Source organism: Anneissia japonica, unplaced genomic scaffold (genome assembly GCF_011630105.1).
Source record: "Anneissia japonica isolate Jap-2015-1 unplaced genomic scaffold, ASM1163010v1 scaffold287736_len1891122_cov214, whole genome shotgun sequence".
NCBI lineage: Eukaryota > Metazoa > Echinodermata > Crinoidea > Comatulida > Comatulidae > Anneissia > Anneissia japonica.
Window position 1 is genome coordinate 1083163 of NW_022756106.1, and position 21640 is coordinate 1104802.

At 34.5% G+C, this 21640-nt stretch overlaps 4 protein-coding genes across 4 annotated transcripts in view; 1 reads left to right on the forward strand and 3 right to left on the reverse strand.

Annotated features, from left to right (window-relative positions):
- The window catches only part of LOC117123972 (girdin-like), a 65619-nt gene extending 63939 nt beyond the window's left edge, over window positions 1-1680 (reverse strand). Inside the window, exon 1 of the mRNA XM_033270072.1 lies at window positions 1495-1680. The gene's annotated coding sequence lies outside the window, so the exon portion shown is untranslated. The remainder of the gene's footprint in view (window positions 1-1494) is intronic.
- A 4091-nt stretch (window positions 1681-5771) lies between these two features.
- Window positions 5772-10717, reverse strand: LOC117123955 (DNA repair protein RAD51 homolog B-like). Its single transcript, XM_033270053.1, has 10 exons — window positions 10546-10717; window positions 10274-10351; window positions 9962-10099; window positions 9509-9626; window positions 9116-9207; window positions 8721-8815; window positions 8075-8188; window positions 7702-7831; window positions 7260-7381; window positions 5772-7071 (listed from the first exon to the last, which is right to left on the reverse strand). The coding sequence occupies exons 2-10, from the start codon at window positions 10346-10348 to the stop codon at window positions 6948-6950; spliced, it is 1008 nt and encodes a 335-aa protein (XP_033125944.1). The 5' UTR covers window positions 10349-10351; window positions 10546-10717; the 3' UTR covers window positions 5772-6947.
- Window positions 10718-11000: 283 nt separating this feature from the next.
- LOC117123904 (N-acylneuraminate-9-phosphatase-like) lies at window positions 11001-12714 on the forward strand. The gene is made up of 2 exons (XM_033269969.1): window positions 11001-11205; window positions 11635-12714. The coding sequence occupies exons 1-2, from the start codon at window positions 11116-11118 to the stop codon at window positions 12268-12270; spliced, it is 726 nt and encodes a 241-aa protein (XP_033125860.1). The 5' UTR covers window positions 11001-11115; the 3' UTR covers window positions 12271-12714.
- A 181-nt stretch (window positions 12715-12895) lies between these two features.
- On the reverse strand, window positions 12896-21572 carry LOC117123902 (dipeptidyl peptidase 3-like). The gene is made up of 16 exons (XM_033269966.1): window positions 21001-21572; window positions 20582-20671; window positions 20348-20485; window positions 19766-19840; window positions 19515-19608; window positions 19280-19392; window positions 18717-18847; window positions 18481-18539; window positions 18151-18345; window positions 17614-17720; window positions 16802-16954; window positions 15835-15959; window positions 15100-15220; window positions 14533-14712; window positions 14189-14354; window positions 12896-13951 (listed from the first exon to the last, which is right to left on the reverse strand). Exons 1-16 carry the CDS (start codon window positions 21268-21270, stop codon window positions 13821-13823), a joined length of 2148 nt encoding a protein of 715 aa, XP_033125857.1. The 5' UTR covers window positions 21271-21572; the 3' UTR covers window positions 12896-13820.
- Window positions 21573-21640: the final 68 nt, after the last annotated feature.

Consider the following 21640-nt stretch of genomic DNA (forward strand, 5'->3'; position numbering starts at 1 on the left):
TCATTCTTAGGAATGTCTAAATTCAGTTAAACTAGCAATTCCGTATTATATTTATAAATCTTTATAACATTATACAAAAATTAGATTTTTTTTTTAAATTGAAATTTTGCCGGGAATGGGGCTTTAAAGGCCACTTGTCCATAAGTTAGGGTCATGACCTTGGATGGATGATCAGACAGGTGATAGAAAATCATCAAACATTACTCTTTCAAGGCACACTACTTAGTACTGTGTTATGTACAGTACAGCCTGGGCTAGAAAAACAGTGTGAAAGCACAAATGCACATCCCTGGATGCATTCTTAAGGGCACATAGAAAAAATGATTAGATTTATTGCTCTTTAAAAAAAAAAAAGTGATGAGGGCAGGAGGTTTTTTTTTTTTTTTTTAAATCGTAACAATAGAATATTGTTTATTTTATTATTGATGAGGGAGGGACTGTTTTTATTTGGCAATATTGTATAAAAACTGGTTCAGTTTGATTGTTTTATAATGAATATGTATTTCCAGTCACGAAATTGCATTGTTTTTTTAAGCTGTTGAAATAAATGAGGCAAAAAACTATTTTTTTTTATATTCCCACATCGATATTTCCCAAATTTTTAACACAGCGGGAGTGATAATCTAACAATTTTTTCTATGTGCCCTAAAATGAAAAAGCCTCCAGAAGAGTCATTCAGCATTGTTGGTTGCACCATGTAAAGATGTAACATTTTGGTGCTTAAGGTATTTTATAAGGTGTAATTGTTATGGTTGAAAGAACAAACTTTTTTCAGTCCTGTGTATATATACCGTGAAAGCATGATGGAATTCTGATAGGCCATAGGCCTAGTCCAATTCTAAAATATTCTGTTTTATTATCAAATACACTAATATACAATTGAAATTATATTATTTTATTAAACACAAAATGAGACAAGAAAATTTAGGTGGATGGTATTGGTAGTCAACTTTCAGTTTATAATAGACATAAAGTTCAACAAAACTATAAATTTTTTATTCAATTTATAAATTATAATTATGGAAAGTATAACTTTTTATATTTTTAGTAGAAAATGAACTCGTTTCTGTGACCACCTACTCTCTGTTGTATGTCTTGACCCGTATGCCTAGCAGATTGATGGTGAGGTTGTCCTGTATGTACGTACGTGTATGATCTTTGTGGTCCAAATATTTTTTCATGTTTTGTGTATCGACAAGATGCAGGCCTATCTCTCTATAAATATCTACAGGACTTTTCTACACATTAGACCACACGAATGTATCACAACTGATCAAAATAATAATCTAAACACCAAACTTGTTCCGCGAGCACAGCGCAAGCCTAGCGAACAGCCACCTGCGCCGCTGCTGACGAGTCAGCTGCAGTGAGCTTAGCCTAGACGTTGTCTAGGCTAGGTTTGGGGGTAGCACAACGACAATTCGACAAGAACGAAAGAGTCAATTTCCCTTTGGGACGGAAGCCATGTAAAACTCACAAAATTAATCAACTTACCACACAAAACAAACAAAATATCTTAAATATCCTACAATTATCGTCTTTAACTCAACATCTGCCGTGGAGAGAGGTTTCCAAATGAACTAGGCAATGTATAAATCCTAGTAAAGAACCCTCCTGATAAATTCTACCGATGACTCAATTCCAGCGGCGAAAAACATACTTTATCATTTGCTAATTTTGAAACTTCAATGTCTATTGAAAGCTCAGGTCATCGTTAACCAATCAAAATCGACGTGTGACCGACAAATTCGTGTGTCGATGTCAAACGTGTAGGCAGATTATGATTATGATGTGAATAATATAATAATATTATTAAAACAGTTAAATTTTAAGGTAAATATTTCGAAGCAAGGAAAGTAAATTGATAAGGCTATTTTAAATCCAAAGACCCTGTATACATATCCTATAAACTAGAGTGGTTCTCTCAGTTACGAAACATGAAATCGTCATCCACTGCCAATAGGTGTCGTCCTACTGATTACTTGCTGGATCAGTTGCAAATGTATAACGTGTAATATTGGATAGACCTACATGTTTGTATAATTATGAAAACAATGGTACACTTCTATTTATATAGTTCATACTTAAACGAAAACATACATATATACGATACTACCACATTTTTTTTTCAGCCGCCACATACTTTTTGTCCACCACTAGCAAATTCTCTCAAAAACATCATAGAACTTATAGATCTCCAGTTCAAGTGACAACGAGATGCACGCTTCGGTTGTTAATAATAATAATAATAATAATAATAATAATAATAATAATAATATATATGTATATATATATATATATTAATGATAATAAATTATAATAATAATAATAATTTAGGTGGTTATAGCGCATTTTCAATAAAAACAATGCGCTTTACAAAAGTTAAAATGGACAAATCGAATCAATATACAGTATATAAGGAATAATTATACAAAGCTTAAGATTAAAAACTACCAAGTTTAAATTAGAATGCACAACATTAAAAGTTGAAAACAGCCAATGAACAAGTACAGAGCAATAATTTTGATGTCGATCAGATAGCCACATGTACCACGCGCGCGAGCCGCTCTCTTGAATGGAAGAAGTAAAACATAAAACTGTGGTATCATCGGATGGAAATTTGGCGCGAAACTTTTCCCTCCGTTTGTATTATGCGCGGCGCATGTGTATGCGCTGTTCGCGTCTCCGCGCGGCTATTTTGCGCATGGGTATCCCTAGTGATAATTTAAGTCAAAAGAAAACATTAAACTTTCACTCTTGAGCTTAAAATTCAAGTTCATCAGATTATTTTTCCGAACCCCTCCTTGGTTTGGGTATCGAAGACATCTTAGCGATGTTTGCAAAACGACTTGTAGCTACGGTCTTATCACATCCTGCCATTCGACGTTCGACACAAGTGAGGCGTAATTCACAATATCAAAGCACAATGGTATACATCAACTTTCTTTATGCTTCTTTTTCGTTGATAATAATAATAATATTATTAATATAGCCAAGGCCTACCTGTCATGTTAATAATCATATAGCAACAGGCCTACCTACATATTTATCCGTAGGCATATTAAAATTGCGTAAATTCTGTTAGTGATTGATTGATTGATTTGGGTTTCATTATTTGGTTGAAAGCAGGATGCTGTAAAATATAAGGAACAATGAGAGTAATATAAAGGCACATTATTCTTTCTAGGCCTAGGTCTAAGCCATGGAGGTATTATTGAGTATTGGTATTGTATTAATACCTCCATGGTCTAAGCTATATAGCCACATATGTATCGATGCTAGTCAGCTTTTCAACTTATAGTGTCAACATTGTATTTTCAGGAAAAGCCAAGAGCTGGGTTAAGTGCAGCGGAGACTATTATCGGATTCACATCTTTTCTGTGTACAGTCACCCTGTACCCAAATTGGTTCTTCAATCATGTCCCGGAATATAAGAGAAGAGACAACGATGACAATTCTGAATAGAAATATTAATGTGTTTGGTTGTTATCTAGAGTAATCATGAAAAAAGAAATTGTGAATGCATTGACATGAATATAAACAATAGACAAAATACTAAGATATAGTGCTCATTGTAGAAGAATAAAGACGTTATATACTGTATTAGCGTCAGACAAGTGTCGTGTGTTGCTTTGCAAATGGAATAAATTAACTTCAGATATCGACGCCCTCTTTAGGTAGAACAAACCAGCAAAAGTTAATAGGCTCCTCCCCCAAATCGTCGGAGCTACAGTCTAGAGTTACTCGCATTCATTTTAAATATAGCCCAATGTCACTTTATTCAAGGGGGTATTTCATTGTTTCAAATAGAGGATTTCATTCCATGAGGTATTTCCTGGTGTTGGCTGGAAATTAGCAAGAGTAAGATCATTCACAATTCCAGTCAAGATATTCCCTACCGGTACCTCTGGCCCAAAATTGTGACCCACCAATTAAATGAATAAAGTTCCAAAGCTCTTTCAAAGGAAATTCTCTAGCTTTGTTTAGAAAATTGTACAGTATTCTGGTCCGGAAAATACATATCCTATTTAAGCTGGTGCATTTTCTTTCACGAAAATGTTCCAATCCGAACCAACCCTTGCCAAATCACTGAGTGCATTTTCTTATACTGTAATAGGAAATGATTTATAATATATATATATATATCTGTCTCTTATACACATCTAGATGTGTATAAGAGACAGATATATACCCCTGAAGTATTTGGGATAATAATTAAATATTTTATATCCGAAAGTGAAGGATTGCCTCAGTTGAATAAACTGACTGTATACATAAACAAAACCAATTCCATAATATGCTTCAGTAAACATCAACAAGTGGTTGTTTTAATTTCATTTTGGCAAATTTCTCAAGGTGTTAATGAATGATTAATTGAAAGCATTAGGTCTAATAATAACATCCATTAAAACAAATCCTTCAAAACACTATTATTCAGCATATAAAATAAATCATTTGATTTGACATGCCTACTCTACTAGGCGTTAGCACCAATGACAGTTTATAACTTCCTGGAATTTTTTTCTGGATATCTTTCTAGTACTAAGACAGACACTAGCTTTTGATATCAGCAACTGTTTGATAAATCCCGGCCTATGACGACGAGTGGGAAGACCAGAAGATGCACACTTTCACTGATCTGTAGTACGTTGGTAAATCTAGATGTATGGCCTATTCTCTGGAAGTGGTTTAGGACGAGTGACCATCAGCCAAGCAGGAAGAGCACAGCAACCAACAGACATCAATACCAGCCCAGCAACAGAATCCTGGGAAAAGAAATGTACTAATTTGTATACTGTAAATCAATATTAATAATGCTTCATTCAAGTGAACTTATATTTATAATGTCCAGATTTATATGAAAGTATATATATTTTTATTTTATTAAACAGTAAACTAAGACGTGAAACAAGGATGCTTGTTTTGCTTACCTCATTCGCGGTTTGGTATACGTAACTTAGGAGGCCTATTCCATATACAGTAATTCATAGATATAATCATAATCCTATGATTATGAATTATACTTAGAGAATAGACCTAGGGGACTAGCCTAGTCATAAAAATCAGAAAGGATTTTATATAAAAACGCCACCGGCCAACGTGAATGGCACACCGCCTGTGAAACCACACCGTCTGCCCGATCATCATGCATGGCCATGTGCGGCATGAATCAATCAAAATCCACCCGTACCTGCCAAGACAGCGTTTTTAAAGGTGCTGTGGTTGATCTATTTCCTCTGTGTATCTGTCTCATAACACTGCCAACTTTAAGCAGACGAAAGAGTGTCATTTTAAAATTCTCTGATTGGAATAATATCGAATAATAGTGTAATACTGTACTGTCGAAACTTGATTTGGAAATCAGTGATAAAATGGCTACGTACGAGATCAAGAGTTGACGAGATGTATGTTCGCGTGCGTGCGTATCACGCCATCAATACAGAGGGCGATAGACATTTTTTGTGTAATGTCATGTATTGTACTGTAGTTATCTGGATAAATTACAACAAAAGCGTTTCCTGCATTATATCTGTATTAGCAACATAATCCATTAGGTTGAACTTAAACAAGTTTTAAACAAGTATATGGGCAAATGCATACTCAAAGGAAGGACACAAAACAATCTTTTTCTATACTATATTTTATATAATTATACACAAGTGCATTTTAACAAACAAGGGAAATATGAACAATAAGGGTACTTAACATACAGTATACTCTATACAAAAAAAAAACACATTCCGTCATTCAATGTAATGTAAATACTGTACTATATTTGTACTGTAATTACATATTTATTAGAATACTGTATTACAAACAGTGCATCAAATTATATATATATTTTTTATGCTCAAGAAAGTTGACACAAGAAATCCCTAAAAAGATAAATTACAGTATTACATTGAACAGCTCATTCAAAAGAGGATAAATTAAATTAATGATAGATGCATACCTATTTAGACCCATTGTTTACATATCCATGGTTCCAGACCAAAATTGCATATTCAGAAAATTATATGAAAGATAATTCATTAATGCACTTAGCATGTGTTGAATCCAAAATAAATTTGACCTATATGTTCTTGTTCAAATTGGCCATTGCCCTCGATTTAAATCACTCGTTGATGGCGCAGTCCCAAAGAAAGTAAATACTAATAAATAATAAGCGACTTCTGACCATTTTATACAGTACTAAAAAAATCCTACAGTACCAACCAATTAAAGATTAACGCAAAAAATATATTTGGAACAGTATTAAAATTTAAGGCTATTACTTGGCGAGAATATTTTTTTGAAAAATCAACGGAGTAGGCGATTTTTTCTACCTTGTTTAGTGAACTACAGTATATTTATGAAAAACCTCCAGAGGGTAGAAATCTTGCTCAATGTTTGAGTTCAGCCCTGTCCAGACTATCAAATTTTATGACAACAACATGTGTAAATATGGTCATGATGCCATCATATCATGATCATATATAGGCACATCATGATTATATATGGGCATGCAACAGCTTCCTGGTCTGAAAATTCTGATTCAGTGTGAATGCATCTTTAATACTACTTTTCATCATCCTTGATGTAATTTTTGCCCAATTAATTAAATTTAATTAATAAATATTTTGACTGAAAAGACATCAGATCAGACTTAGGCTCTGCCCACACTATCAAATTTTCTTTGACAAAAAACTGTTGTATGCCCATATATAGTCAAGATGTGCCCATAGTCAGGATGTGCCTATATATGGTCATAATGTGCCCATATATGGTCATGATGTGCCTATATATTTAGGCATGCACATATTTTAGTAAAATAAAATTTGATAGACTAGACAGGCTTTCTAGTGTATACTTTTTCTGAAGTGCTTTCCTAGGTTAACATTTCATACATCCAGCAATTGTACACAAAGAACATACAGCTAATGTCTATTGGCATGGTTTGAAATTGTTCAATCTTTAGGATCTCCAACTCCATCTTTCAAGATTGCAAACATCGCCTCTGATTCCGGTAAGCAAGGCGAGTCGTAGATTTTACAGATCCTTGTTTCGCCACGACCTTTCCTTAGATACAATCTAAAAAATTCAAACACAAATTGAAAATAAAAATCATGTTTACAGTAGTGAGTAATCATATACTTCTCAATCTCAGCATAAAGTCCATGAGAAAAATATGCCATTTTCAGAATGTGGAAGCAAACACTGAGATTTGGAAATAAGCATGTTAAAAACTAAGCCAAAGCCGCACTGAATGTAACACTGACCTTGTAGTCGAGGCATGAGCCATGATGTTGCCACCAATTGGTTTCTTAGGGTCAGCTGTAAACATGGCTGCACCATCCACCTGGGCTACCACTTGATTTGTTATCACTACGGCAACACCATACTGTAACCAAGCAAAACACATTTTGACTGGTCATTGCTTAAATCTGGCTGACACTCTGGAAGGTGCAATACACCCAGATTACAGATATGATTTACAGTTGGATTTACAACAGCCTGTGGTCATGTGATTATACCAATAAACTTGGTCATGTGACAACGACAAAATGGTCGTTTCGACATCTAAAAGCCCCCCAAAAAAGTATTGAAAATTAATTTCACTTTGATTGCTACAGGACCGAGTCAGACAATGATTTCAATGCAATCAATAATAATACAGTAAATATATACAAATAAAAATTTATTAAGCAAATGAATAGTTACCTCGTCAGCTAATCTTAGAAGTGTCCTAAGGAAACGTGCTAAGTGCATCTGTCTGGCTGCCAACTCACCACGTCCACTGTAGTCAGTCCTGTACAGAGCGGTGGCGCTGTCCACTATCAAAAGTGCATACCTACAAGGTAAAACAACAGGAATTAATGCATCAAAATAAGCAATCACTTTTCCAGTTATGCTATCTGGTAAAATCTGGAAAACTAAAAATATTGATTTGCTCATTTATAAAGAAAAAAAAAAATTATTTATTTTTTTTATTTATTAGACATTTCTCAGGCATACAAGCAACCAAAAAATAAATAAAATGATCAGGTCTTAATGAGACAGACCAAGGAATTCAGTTATTGCTCATTTTAATTACCTAGACTCTGACATCATGGCTGCGGCCTGCATCAATAATTGTGTCTGATGATCACTGTTATATGCTCTAGCATAGGCCACGTTGTCCAAGACATCACTACCATTTAGATTATACCTAAATATAAATACGGTATAAGGAAATGTAAAAATATACATTAACCAAAATATTTGTTTGAAGGCAATTATGCATATGGGATCAACAACTAAAGGCCAACTCAGACAGCGTCGGCCGACGCAGCCCGACCCGATTTATCGTCGGGGACAGTCTTAAGCCGTCGTGAGAAATATTAAACACGTTTAATATTCTACTACGCGACTGCCCCCGACGCACACCATCGCGTCTGCGTTCAACTCACACAGACCCGACGCGACAACAAATCGCGTCGGGCTGCGTCGGCCGACGCTGTCGGAGTTGGCCTTTACATCCCACAAAAAAAGAAATATTTGTGGAAAAGCGTTTCATAGATACAAAAGGTAAAATGAATACAAAAGGAAAAATAGGAACAAAAAGGATATATATATATATATATATATATATATATATATATATATATATATAATGTACAACAAAGATAATTCAACACCATCATTAGGCTACATCTAATTTATGTTAAGTACACTAACAACCTGTCAAGCATTCTATTTACCTCTCTGCTACTGCTATTAACCTCTCTGGCCTAAATGTACCCTCAGTATCAATATACAGGCATTTACCCTCTCCACCACCATTATCAATTGGTAACTGAAATAATAAAAAATCATAGCTTGCATGAAAGGTAATGATTTTACTAGAGTAATAATTAAACCTAAATTGACTGTGGATAATTTTAAAACGTCAAACTATTTTTAATTCTACTTTTTTAAATATACTTTCAAACGATAACTTTAGCTAATATCACAAATCATATAAAATCAATGTCTATAATAGTTTAAATGTGATATATCACATTACAGAGTTATATAATTAAAACTTTTTAAAAACTTCTTAAAAATCATTTTTACCATCATCATGATAATCATGATTCTTATAATAATTTCTAACCTGACATGTGACAGCCATTGTGTGACAGAGCTGAGTTTTTCCTGTCCTAAATTCACCAAAGATTTCAGTTATTGAGCCGGTTTCAATTCCACCTATAAACAAAAATACAAGAAAAAAAAAATGAGAGTATCTTTATTGCCATTTAGGATGAGGATGGGGTCTCTGCCCTATAGCACCCAAAGAATCAACATTGAGTGACGAAACTAGTAATAAAGTAAGTTAGTGGCTGGAAGAATTGAGTAGATGAGAACCTTTGGCTGGGGCAGTTGAAAACCACTTGAAGATGATTAACATTTTCATTTGCCTGTGTTACAAATGTACTGAGTCAGTATAATTGAAGAGCATTTTATTAAAAAGATGAAAACAATTTTTAAGGCAAGATTAGACAGTTACCTTGTAATAATTTATCTAATTCCTTTGATCCTGTTGTAACTTGAATGATTTCAGACCTTTGCTGGTGGAACTGTGTTGCTGTTGTGAAACCCATGGGTACTAATTTCATTGCTTCATTCTAGAATGAATATAATGTAATTTTATCAATACAACTTAATAATGTAATAAATAAGGCAAACAGATCTACTGTATGTACAATTACCAACACAAGAATACAGAAAAGTGAATGCTATTTACAATTCAACACCCTTCATTACATTTTTTCTTGTTGATGGTTTAGCTGACTTGTTCAAGTAAAGGAGTTGTTGTTGCTAATAAGTATTCAGGGACTAGTTAGGCGATGCTTGTTGTCGCTAATTTAGTATAAAAAAACAGTCTGTGGTAGCATGTAGATAGAAGTATTAATAATAAATATAGCCTTTGAATTGAACGGATGCACAACATTATAGTTACCTTTATTTTTTCTGCTTTGGCTTCACTTATTCCCTTCACATTACAAAGTTCTTTTTTTGTGGCGTATGCAACTGCTTCTACTGTGTGGTAACCATGATCTTCTAATTTTTTTACATCATTACTGCTGATACCATTGGCCTAATTAAATAACAAAATTAGTTTACCATTTAACAATTCACTTTGCATGCTTTCCTAAAGTAACTAGGCCTGGTAGTAGTATCTGTAGGCCTAGTAATGGTAAAATAACCTATTTTTAATTTATTTACTGTTGTGTTGGTTGATTGAGTTTACCGATAAAACACTGTTTTTTACCTCCAATCTTCCAATAGATAATGGACCAAAATCCTCTTGTATTTCTTCCTGTTGCTGTTCTACCTGCATTGCCATTATCTAGAAATCAAATAAACATTAGAATATACAGTAGTTGTAACTTCCTAGCCTGGCCTGGGACTAGGAGTCAGTTTACAGACAGGTCCAGACTGGGTAAAATCATTCAGCAGTAACAACCACGTCTTTCATCAACAAATGAAGCTAGGACTAGGCTAGGCTAAGTTTCAACGGTCGGTAGCTAGTTTCTTACTTACCAAAGTTTAGTTAACTGATCAGAATATTAATTAGTACTGTCTTAAGTAGTGTAATTTTCTTTCTAGGATGGGAGTTTGTTCAATTTTCAGTAATAAATCTGTATTTGCCAATGTACAATACAGGGTATTTTGATTTCTTCGGTCGAATGAAATTGCGCAGTTTCAGAGTAGCGCGCCAGACAATGGTCTATTCCATTTATTTATTTATTCGGTAAGTATATTTTAATAGCATTAGAAACAGGTGAAAATTAAACAATTGACATAATGCCAACATTCATGGAAACCTTAAGTAAAATTAATTATTTTGAAAAGATAAATATATTATAAAATATATTAAATATATACGTTATTATTAAAATAAATATTAATATTCCCGTCGAAGAATGAGTACGCCAAGGTAAATTCACATAAAACAAGTACATTATACGGATCAGAACGATCTTTGTATTATAAATTGTAATCAAGTTTCGTCTATAGAACATTCTCTTTACTGTACACACATCACATGAGCTGCACTCGTGTATCTTGTTATTTATTTTAAGAGTATTATACTATTAATGTTTTGTTACCATGACTGGCTCTCATATTAAAGGTTTATTATTAGACCTTGATAACACTCTTGTTGACACAAAAGGAGCAGACGTTAACGCATATTCAAAGGTGAGGTACCGTAAAAGTGCTGCAGGGCCGTTAGCGCGTAGCTAACTCAGCTGGCCGAGCCGAGCGAGTGTAGGCTGCCACTGCCGAGCCGGCTAAGCAGAGCATGTCTAGGGCCTACCATCGAACCGAACGTCAAGATAAGCATCACTGCTATCCCTTCCACCTGGCGCCTAGCTTATTTTATAGGCAGTGGCTATCTATTGTTACACCTGTCTTCCTTTATAATTCACTGCACTGGGCCCCAGTGCAGTGAGTGAATTGTTAGGATTGGATTAGGTTAGGGAAATAATTAGCCAATCAAAATTTGTTTTTTTTTTTTAAAGACTGGTGTACACCAATAGCAAACTGTCTATTTTGTAAGCAATGAAAAATTGCAAACTGTTGAAAAATATTGATTCAGAATAAAAGTTTTTCTTTTCTTTTTTCCAGGTTGAACATTATCTGTCCACCAACTGCAAAAACTGTGATCCTAAAGCAGTAATTAAACATTTCCAAAAGTTATTAAAAGAAAAGGAAATTGATCCAGATGGTATCAAGTCAGCAGATGATTGGAGAACCAGTCTATGGCAGACCGCTTTGAGTGACAATGCCTGTCAAAAAACATCGTCCGAGATCTACCAGTTATGGAAGGACACCAGAATTGAGGGAATCTTTTTTACCGAAGAAGTGCAATCTCTCCTGAAGCAGTTGAGATCAGAATACAAGCTGCTCCTTTTAACAAATGGAGACTCTGTCATCCAGCGAGCAAAGATAAAGCAATGCCGTGCAGAAGAATATTTTGAAAGCATCGTGATCAGTGGTGATGAACCACATCCTAAGCCCCATCCGTCCATTTTTGAGAAATCATTTAAAATGTTGTCCGTCTTCCCTGATGAGTGTGTAATGATTGGAGATAGTCTTGCTACTGATATTCAAGGTGGAATTAATTCAAATTGTCGTGCAACTGTCTTCGTCAATCCAGGTGGACAACCACCTGTGAATTCAACTTGTCCCAAGCCTCACTACACAATTGAAAGTATACTAGAATTACCTCGCATATTAGATGAGATTGCAGACAAACATTAATCTTTATTATGTAATGAAAAATAATTTTGTTTTAATATAAGTTTTCCATAGTTTTAATTATGTCTATTAAAGTTTAATATAAGTTTTCCATAGTTTTAATTATGTCTATTAAAAAACTTTAATTTTTTTTAGCACAATTTGTTGAAAAAAATATGAAATATCTAATAAAAGAAAAAAACATTGATCATTATCAGCATGTTTGTACAAGAGTAGATGGATGGTCTACTAAAATTTGGTCTTTAGTTACTATCTCCTTAATACGATTATGGCTTTACCAACATTTGTCTCTCCACATCCAGGGGCTTACTTGGTAGAATGTTGTGGCTTTGAATATCTGAATATAGATTAATCATGAATCTCCTGTAATGGGTTATGTGAGGTATATATGTGTATAATAATAATGTGCTGTTTTAGCATATTGTGCAATAAGCTGTTTCATCAGGTTTTAAAAATGTAGATGCGAAATATTTTTATAATTGTTGTAATAAGTAAAATTCCACTATATATTTTCTGATCATTAATAATAAATTATTGAGTCAAATGCCAACTTTCATTAACATTCTTTTTGTATGCCAAAATGAATACAGTACAGAACAGAGAAAACACAAACCAATCACAGAGAAAATACCAGACACCTTATGATGTATTTAATGAATATTTCATCAAATCTTATGAATCATTTAAGAATGTCTGTCTCTTGATGGATATGCTGTGCTATGGAAAGGGCTCTAAAACCCATTCTTAATATAATCCAGTACTAAAAAAAGCACGTGAACACATTCTCAACTAAGTTTGACAACTTTGATTATTGTCATATTTTGCCGTTAAAAATTCCTATTACCGATATACAGGTTTTTGGGCCAAACTGCATCCTATAATTTAGACAAGAACTCACCATTGTCGACATTATGTGACATTACAGTTGTCATGCAATCCAAAGGTATTACCTGAATGGGTACGGTATCAATGCATACCAGTACCTGAGGTCCCTTTATCTGAATGGCTTCGGGATCAATGCATACCAGTACCTGAGGTCCCTTTACCTGAATGGCTTCGGGTTCAATGCATACCAGTACCTGATAAAAGTGTGTACTGTATCTCCAAGTGGGATTCAATACATAATGTGCTTATGAAACCATGATATAAAAAATGTGAATATTTGTGCCACAAATCTTTATATAATGGAACATCAGATTAAAAAATGACAATACAGCTGTAATAAAAATATTAATCTATTTTCATTATTGTAATATTATTATTAACAATTGTTTACTGTAGAACATGTTTATTGTGATGTTTTGTATTATATGTTATTTATTTCAGTTGTGATTATTTGTTTTATAGTTTAGACACTTGTAACGAAAACCTGTTTTAAATATAAAAAATAGGGACGATATTGCTGTAATAACAATATTAATATAATTATAATATTATATTAATATCATCATCATTTTTAATTAATTCTATTACGTTTGTTATTACAATTGAAACCTAATGCACCAGGAATAGTTCCTGGAACATTCGTCATCTGTCAGGTGACCTAAGGCCACTTAGAAAAATGGTTTATCCTTCTGCCACAGTTCGTACACGGTATCTTCGTAATCCGCAGTGAATCGTTGGATGAATGAATTTATCAAGCCCTCCGCTGATGCTTCATACACGCAGAGCTCAACTGAATCACCTGAAAATTAAGTAATATTATTTAGTAATATGGCTGTATTATTCAAGATTGAATAAAAAAATTTCAAAAGAATGAAATTACAGTATTTGTAAAAATATTGAAATAATAGTAATAAGAATTATATTAATGTAATATTAATCTAGATTTGATTTATTGTGTGTATGTCTGTGGGTGTGTTTGTGAAAATGCATATGCGCTCTGCATGTGTACTAGCATTTGACTAGCTGATTGACATACCTTCACTCAATTTGGTGTTGACCTGTACGAACATCCTACGTGGCTGTTTCCTTGACAACACCACAGTACGTAAGCTGTAAAACTTCTCAGCAGTGTCATCGTTGACAGCTGAGTACCGTCCATAAAATGCCTTGGCACCTGCTAAGTCTGCAGTAGACTTGTAAACCTAAAAGAAAATCTCATATTATCCAAAGGGGAATTCTTACAACATCCTGACATACGTGCAAATATGGCAGGGCTATTATACAGTAATTATTTTAATATTAGAAAGATATAAAAATCATTTTAATATTATGCATACCATATGTACCACAATATTATTATTAAATTTTTACCAAAAGTACCTGAAGATTTCTAAGGAAAGTTCCAATTGCCTCCTTGCCAACTGTTTCGATCTTACTGCGATCTAGCGTGATAATTGCATCTGGTTGCCCGTCGTCCCCAGTTGTCCAGGTGACGGTCACTAGTCCCTGACCTGCTTCCAGTAGAACACGCAAAATCACATAACGAGCTTGCATGTGGGCCTAGATGAGATAGCCAGACAATATGTTATAGTACAGTATTACTCCATATTTGGTAGATTGTAAGAGCTGGAATGGACAAATAACAAATCGGCAAAAAACCCTGCATCAATGGTGGTGCCACGGACAAGCATGGACCAGTTGTCATCAGACTTGAGCTCTCCGACTACAAATATTAATTTACCGATTCAACTAAAGTTATTGTGATTTTTAGATTATTATATGAAAGCATAATTTTTGTCAATCTAAACCATAAAATCTCTCCTGCTTGACCCCCATCAGTTAATCTGGGTCCTGACCAACCCTGAATCCCCGTCAGACATGTCTGACACCCGTCAGCAGATCTCTGGCGCCACCACTGCTCAGTGAAAAGTACAATGTCACACAAACCTGTCTCCAAGAATCAGTTTCTGGTGTGTAGAACTCCAAACCCAAGAGGCCAGCTCGTACCATATTCAACCAATTGATGTACAAAATGTCATCAGCGCCCTCGCCTTCATGTCCAAATATCCTTGAATAAAAAGAAAACAATGAATCAGGGGTAGTGAAAAGAAAATGCATAAATGTGTGGAAGAAGGGCAGTGGTGATGGCATCGTAATTAGGATTTGAAAAATAAATAGGAATTTGGCCAGTTTCAGAATCCATTCTAGTAGCATATTTATGGCAGTCTGAAACTGAAAAGGGAATATATTCTCCAATGCTCACCTTTCAATCTGTAAATTGGTAGGTTGGTAGGTATGTAAGAAAGTAAGGGGGAAGTATGCAAAGACATAGTATAAAAGGTAGACCTAGGTAGGTGGGTGGAAAGGAATCTTTAAAATTAGATACAGGTAGTCAGAGATATAGGTAAGAAAGTATATAGGTAAGAAATTAAGTAGCTCTCAATAACAGTAGGCCGACACTGTATGTATGTATGTCTGTATTAAATTAACTATTAATGAAGCAGTTCTGTATACAAGATTTGTATTTTACTACTGTGACAGTATTTTGTTTCCTTGTTTGTATTATATCAAAACAAAGCTAGACAATTCTATTTTCTCTCAAGCAAATGATAATTAAGATGATTATAATGATGCTAATGATGATGAAGAAAATGAAATTATAATTTCCTAGTAGCTACTCACTTGAGTATATCCCTATTAAGACAAAGGTATAACCCAACACATTCAGCTCTGCACTCTTCATATGTGGACGCCATGGTTGAGAATTTACTGTCCCATGTCTCCCCCTCCTGGTACCATGTAGCAATCTGTGATCAACACAAATATTAATTAGATTTTTAAAATGTGATGGTTTCCAAAGTAACGGTGCTGTTATTATTCATAATATATTTGTATGCAAAACATGCTCTTTATACTTTACTATCCAATGGAGTGTCAATCAGACTTAACAAATAACCAATCAGAACAGAGCCTGGAGTAAGCGTTTGTCCATAAATGCAAACGCAGTCTCAAAATCACATATGTTTACATACGTTTACAGTCTCACTTTTTGTGACCTTAGCAACAATTTCCAGCCCCGGGGAGCTCACTTGTATACCAACCTTACAGAGAGGTGCAGCAGCCACTCCAAGACACTTGTGCTACTTCTTTTACGGAAAATTATTAGAAACTTGAACTACCATTTACCAAAATCTGGTGTCGGCTGAACTACTATTACAGCCATGTAACCTACCAAATTAAACTTGCACGAGTTAACGATGGCGAATAAGACCGCGGTTCTGTCTGTTCGCATTCCATACTGTTCGTGGCTATGTATCAACAGTAGGTTTAGAGGTTTAGCACGAAGGTTAGCAAAAAATCTTCGCTAAAATTGTGTGAAAAATTATGCTACTTTGATACGGGACAGAGCAGGAACTTTAGCTACCAATTTCACCTAGTTATTTCCCACACTTCCAAGTCTTTGCAAATATACCCTATACATGCTGAAACTCTTCCATAAATTCCCACACTTGTGCTACCAAGTCCTCAAAATACCCCTGTAAATGCGGTGCCTACCTGTATAGAAATATTTAGGAGTGAGCCCCCAGATATTCAGCGCAAGGTCCAATGATTTAAATTTAATATTAATCAATCTTATTTATTAAAATACCTTTTCTCCAGTGATAAGATTCTTGACCTCTGGGTCATAGTTGAAGGAGCCATCCTTATTTTTTATAAACAGCTTGCCGCTTCCATGACCTAGGAGCTCATGAAGACCAACCTGGACTTCAAATGCTGGAGACTTGAGTTTAGCAAATAGTTTCTAGAATTAAAAACAAAATGGAATACAACATAATTGATGTGATCTCACCAAACCCTTTTCGTTTGGAATAGACCTTTTAAAAATATAAAGTTCTTTTAATGTGCATGTACAAGGAGTATTTTTACTTTGAAAATATAGGAGTGGAATAATCTAAAACCTTGAATAGAAGCCCTGGCCTTCATCTTCCTTTGAGGACCCTTGGATGGGCCTCTTTTCATATCGGGCCTCTTTCGAGATGGGCTTCTTTTCGAGATTAATTTTGCAAACTGAAGAGGAGGGCTTCTTTTCAAAAAACATGCTATGAATTTTTTAGTTGCTACTATATGACATTTTTCAACAATAGAATTCACAATTTTGTGTAATATTTTTTTAAATTTTCACCATGGTAGTAAAATGAAATAATATTGATACTGACACACTATCATAATAATGAAAGATAATGTCAGTATGAATGTAAGTACTACCTCGAAAAAAAACCATATTATCCTGATAGGAAGCCCATGGGCTTCTTCTCAAGATGGGCTTCTTTTTGAGATAACTTCTGCAAACTAAATAGAGGGGGCTTCTTTTCGAGATGGGCTTCTTCTGAAGATTAAACCCATGGGGCTTCTATTCGCAGTTTACGGTAATAACTGAATACACTGCCAAGCACAACCCACCTTATCCGACTCATTAAGGAAAGTAATTTTATCTCCTTTGCTATGCGCTGATAACACGTTGCCTAGTGATACATTCTTGAAACCATCATTTTGTCGAATATCATCATCTAATTAGAAAAAAAAAACCATTGATCATGAATCCGACCATAGACTCAGCACTGGCAACAAAAAAATCTGTTTACTGCCTGCTGTCAGCATTATACTCTCTAATTGATCTTTTTATTCAGTCTTTTTTAAGCTGCGCACACATTGCATTGTACAAGTCGTATGACCACTGACCATTAGACAAAGTCAGTCTTTTTTAAGCTGCGCACACATTGCGTTGTACAATAGTCGTATGACCACTGACCATTCAAATCCAGCTCCACTCCTTGTGAGAGCTAGATCACGCAACGTTCTTTGATGATTATTCCTTAAAAAGTAATCATTTAAAAAGAGCTGTTGTGCATTAAGTTCTCTGTAGAACCATGTCGGCCAACAACTGTCAGACGCAATCAGTTCTCGGCTTTAAAGATACATTCCAGAGCAGTGACTTACAGTTCGGTATGTTGATGCCTGCGGGAATTCCACTCGAAGCAAAGGATAAAACTTCCAAAGAGGTGAAATCGGGTTTCAAGAACTGGTTCTTTTCATAGTCTTTGGTCCATGGTAGTAGAGGAAGCAAAGTCTCTGATCGGTCCACTAAATTTGAAAACTTGGCACTCATCTCCTTGTTGACCATTGACACAAGACCTTATTTCATAAAAACAGATTATAATTATATATATCATCATAAATGTCAGTATATCATAAAAAAAATTCACTTTATTCAATAAAATGAAAAGTATCATATCATGTAATATATAAATGTGGAATATACATAGATACCTTCCCATTCGCCCCTCACTCCATAGGGATCACGGTAGCTTTCGATGAACCCAATGTAGCTGTAAAACAGAACAATATTTTTATAATTCCAAAAACTAAGCATGCAAAATGTTTGCAAGGATTACATGTTATGAGTAATATTTGCATACTTCTGGAAAGCTGACATAGTGTTTAAAGTTTAGGTCTTCAAGTTGGGGTTGTACGTTGTACATAGTACATAGTAAATGATTTCTTACTTTTCTACTATTGGTCCCTTGTCTTTTATCCAGTTTCTTGAGGCGTCTTTGTGAGCATCTATTGAGCCGGTTGTGAAACTATTGACATAGCCTTCCAACATTTTAACCTGATGCTCATTAGCTGCATATTCCTACAAATATTTACATGGAAATACATGGAATTTAAATATTATAGAGTACAAGAAAAACTAACTACAGTGATACTCATGGCTTAAATGAATCAACCAATTAATAAATATGTAAATAAATGATTAGAATGAATGTAACTATAAAGATATAAATAAAATAGAATTATATTTACTATAATAATATTGGATAAACTAAACCGATAATGCGCATTATGCTGAAAACAGGCCAGAGAATTGTACTGTTTTTAGCATGTAATTAGTATTAACTTTTTATATAAATTATAAAACAATAACCAAAAATGACACAAATATGAGGATGTAATCCAATCAGTGATCAGCTAACCAGCAAGGCCTGCCCTTTACTAACAGTTTAAGGACAACAATTAAACAATTATTACTCCTTTGGTAGGAAAAATGTAAAAACTCTTCTTTCACCTTTGCCTTTGATAAACTGTCTGCGACTTTTGCCATCAGAGGTGCGTAATCACCTTGGGTCACAGCAAAATTAACGCCATTGAATTCAAAATTCCCAAATGGATTTCCTTCACCTGATAAAAAAAATATAAAATAACTTTTGCTCTGGGTAGGAATAAGTGGATATATTTTTTTATTTTGTTTTCTAACAATTGATAGAGGGGAAAAATTGTAAGAGTTCTAATTATTAACTAACTTGCAACCTCAGCAGATGCCAGTCTGACTTCATAGCTTGCTTTCTTGTCGTCTCCAATGGTCTTAAATAAGCGAGTGTTATATGGGCTTATGTTCTGAAAAAAAAAATGCTTATTAGTTAAAAATATGTAACACTTATTGGTGGAATAATTGAATGGAACTTCTATAAATTAGAGAATTAATAGTACTCTAAATTTGCATCAAGCTTCATCAAATAAATATACAAGTTTTACACAATACATAATTCCCAACCTTTTCGCCCATAAACTTCTGGGCCAGCTCAGCATCCTCCATGGTGCAGTTTCTTGAGAAGTATGTTGTAATACCCTAAAAAGGTCAAAAGGGTCAAGGGTCAAGGATATACATATTTTTAAATAAAGTAAAAATATAAGCAATTAAGAAATACATTCACTAAAATAAATAATAATACATTATTGCATATTATGTAAAATACTCAATGGCAGTGCCAGAAGGGGGAGGGGAAGAAGGGAATGGAAATTCCTTTTGTCATCTGACACTACTTGAGGTCACCATACCAGATTAATTTACCGATCCAAACATTTTACTGTGATATCTCTTAATAATTTGGTCTAAAAGCACACTCTTCACTATATTAAACCATCTATCCCCTAGAACACATGGCACCATCTGTTTTACTCCAGTAAAGTCACCAGGGTCCTAGACAGCTCATTGCTTCTAAACCCCATGTTAGACTTATAAGACCCTGGCTTTCTGGATTCGGAACCTGATTGGAACAATTAGTTTTTCACAAAGAATAAATTCACCAAAAAACATAGATGGTATATTATAAGTTAAGTTGCAAATATTCATTACTTTATCTCCAAGTCCAAATTGTTTTTCCTTATTCTCTAGGGAATACATGGCATCCCCGCAAACATTCCAAAGCTTTTCCACACCAGTTGCATCCTTTGCATATGCAGCGCTTGTCCATACAATTTTCTTAAATGTTTCCTTTGAATAGAAAAAATAAAGGTTTAATTGGAAAATGTGATAATGAAAATTGTTGGTCATGTTTAATGCACACTTCTAGGTTCCTGCATACTTTACCTTTGGTAGATTTGGTAAAAACTTTGTGTCACCGAATGACTTGTAGTTGCCAAGGTTACCATAGAAGGCAGCAGCGTATGTTAGGAAAGACTACAAAGAAAATAAGTATTAAATGCTAAATATATAATTCACATAATCAAAAATTTAAAACCATTAAACTAGAATGTACATGTCATGGTGGAACAAGTATGTCATCAACAAATAATTTAAATTAATTAGCTCAATCAATATGGAAAACAATAACAATAAAAATGTAAATGACCCAAAAATTTACTCAATCCAGTGCTATTCATATTGGACATACAATTATAATTAAATTCCTTTGGTTTCCCAGTTTCAAATTATGAAGACCGAACATTACAAACTAAACACTGCAACAACATTTGTCTTCTTTGAATAATGGTTGGTAGGTATTTTACCTGCCAATCATCTAGGGACACTTCAGACTTCAAAGCAGCTTCTTCAAATTCTTTAACAGGTTGAGCCCTGAACAACTTCTGCAGAAGGACGAATATGACTGGAGACTCGGGCGAACACTGTAGAAGACATATCAAACCACCGTTCCACGACGCTCTGGAGAGATAATGTGCATATTTCTTCTCCTTTTCAGTAAGGTTTGCAAACGCCGACTTGCAATCAAGATTTACAATTGGTACAGTGTTTGGGATGAGAAACTGTGAATCCGTCATTTTCCTTCTTAATCCCAGAGGTCCAAGCAAGCAAACTAAATAAATGGCTTGATTGAATGAATGATGAATACCCGTCAGTCGCACGCTTCTTCAGACTCAGTTTGTCGCGCGTTGCACTTACAAAAGGGGTGCTTAAATACTAAATTGGACGAAATCCCTTCATATAAGATTCAATAAAATATAAAGGATAAACTACGTCTGTGATTTCAAGAATCAGGGTGTGATTTTTTCAAGTATTGTTAAAAATAGAACCGGCTGGAATTTCTACTTTTTGTGTGAAAGTGTACTGCTGCCACTGCTCTTGCATGTTGTGGTCGGTAAAGTTAGAGATCAGATCCAATAGAAACACTGTGTGATAAAAAGTATACAA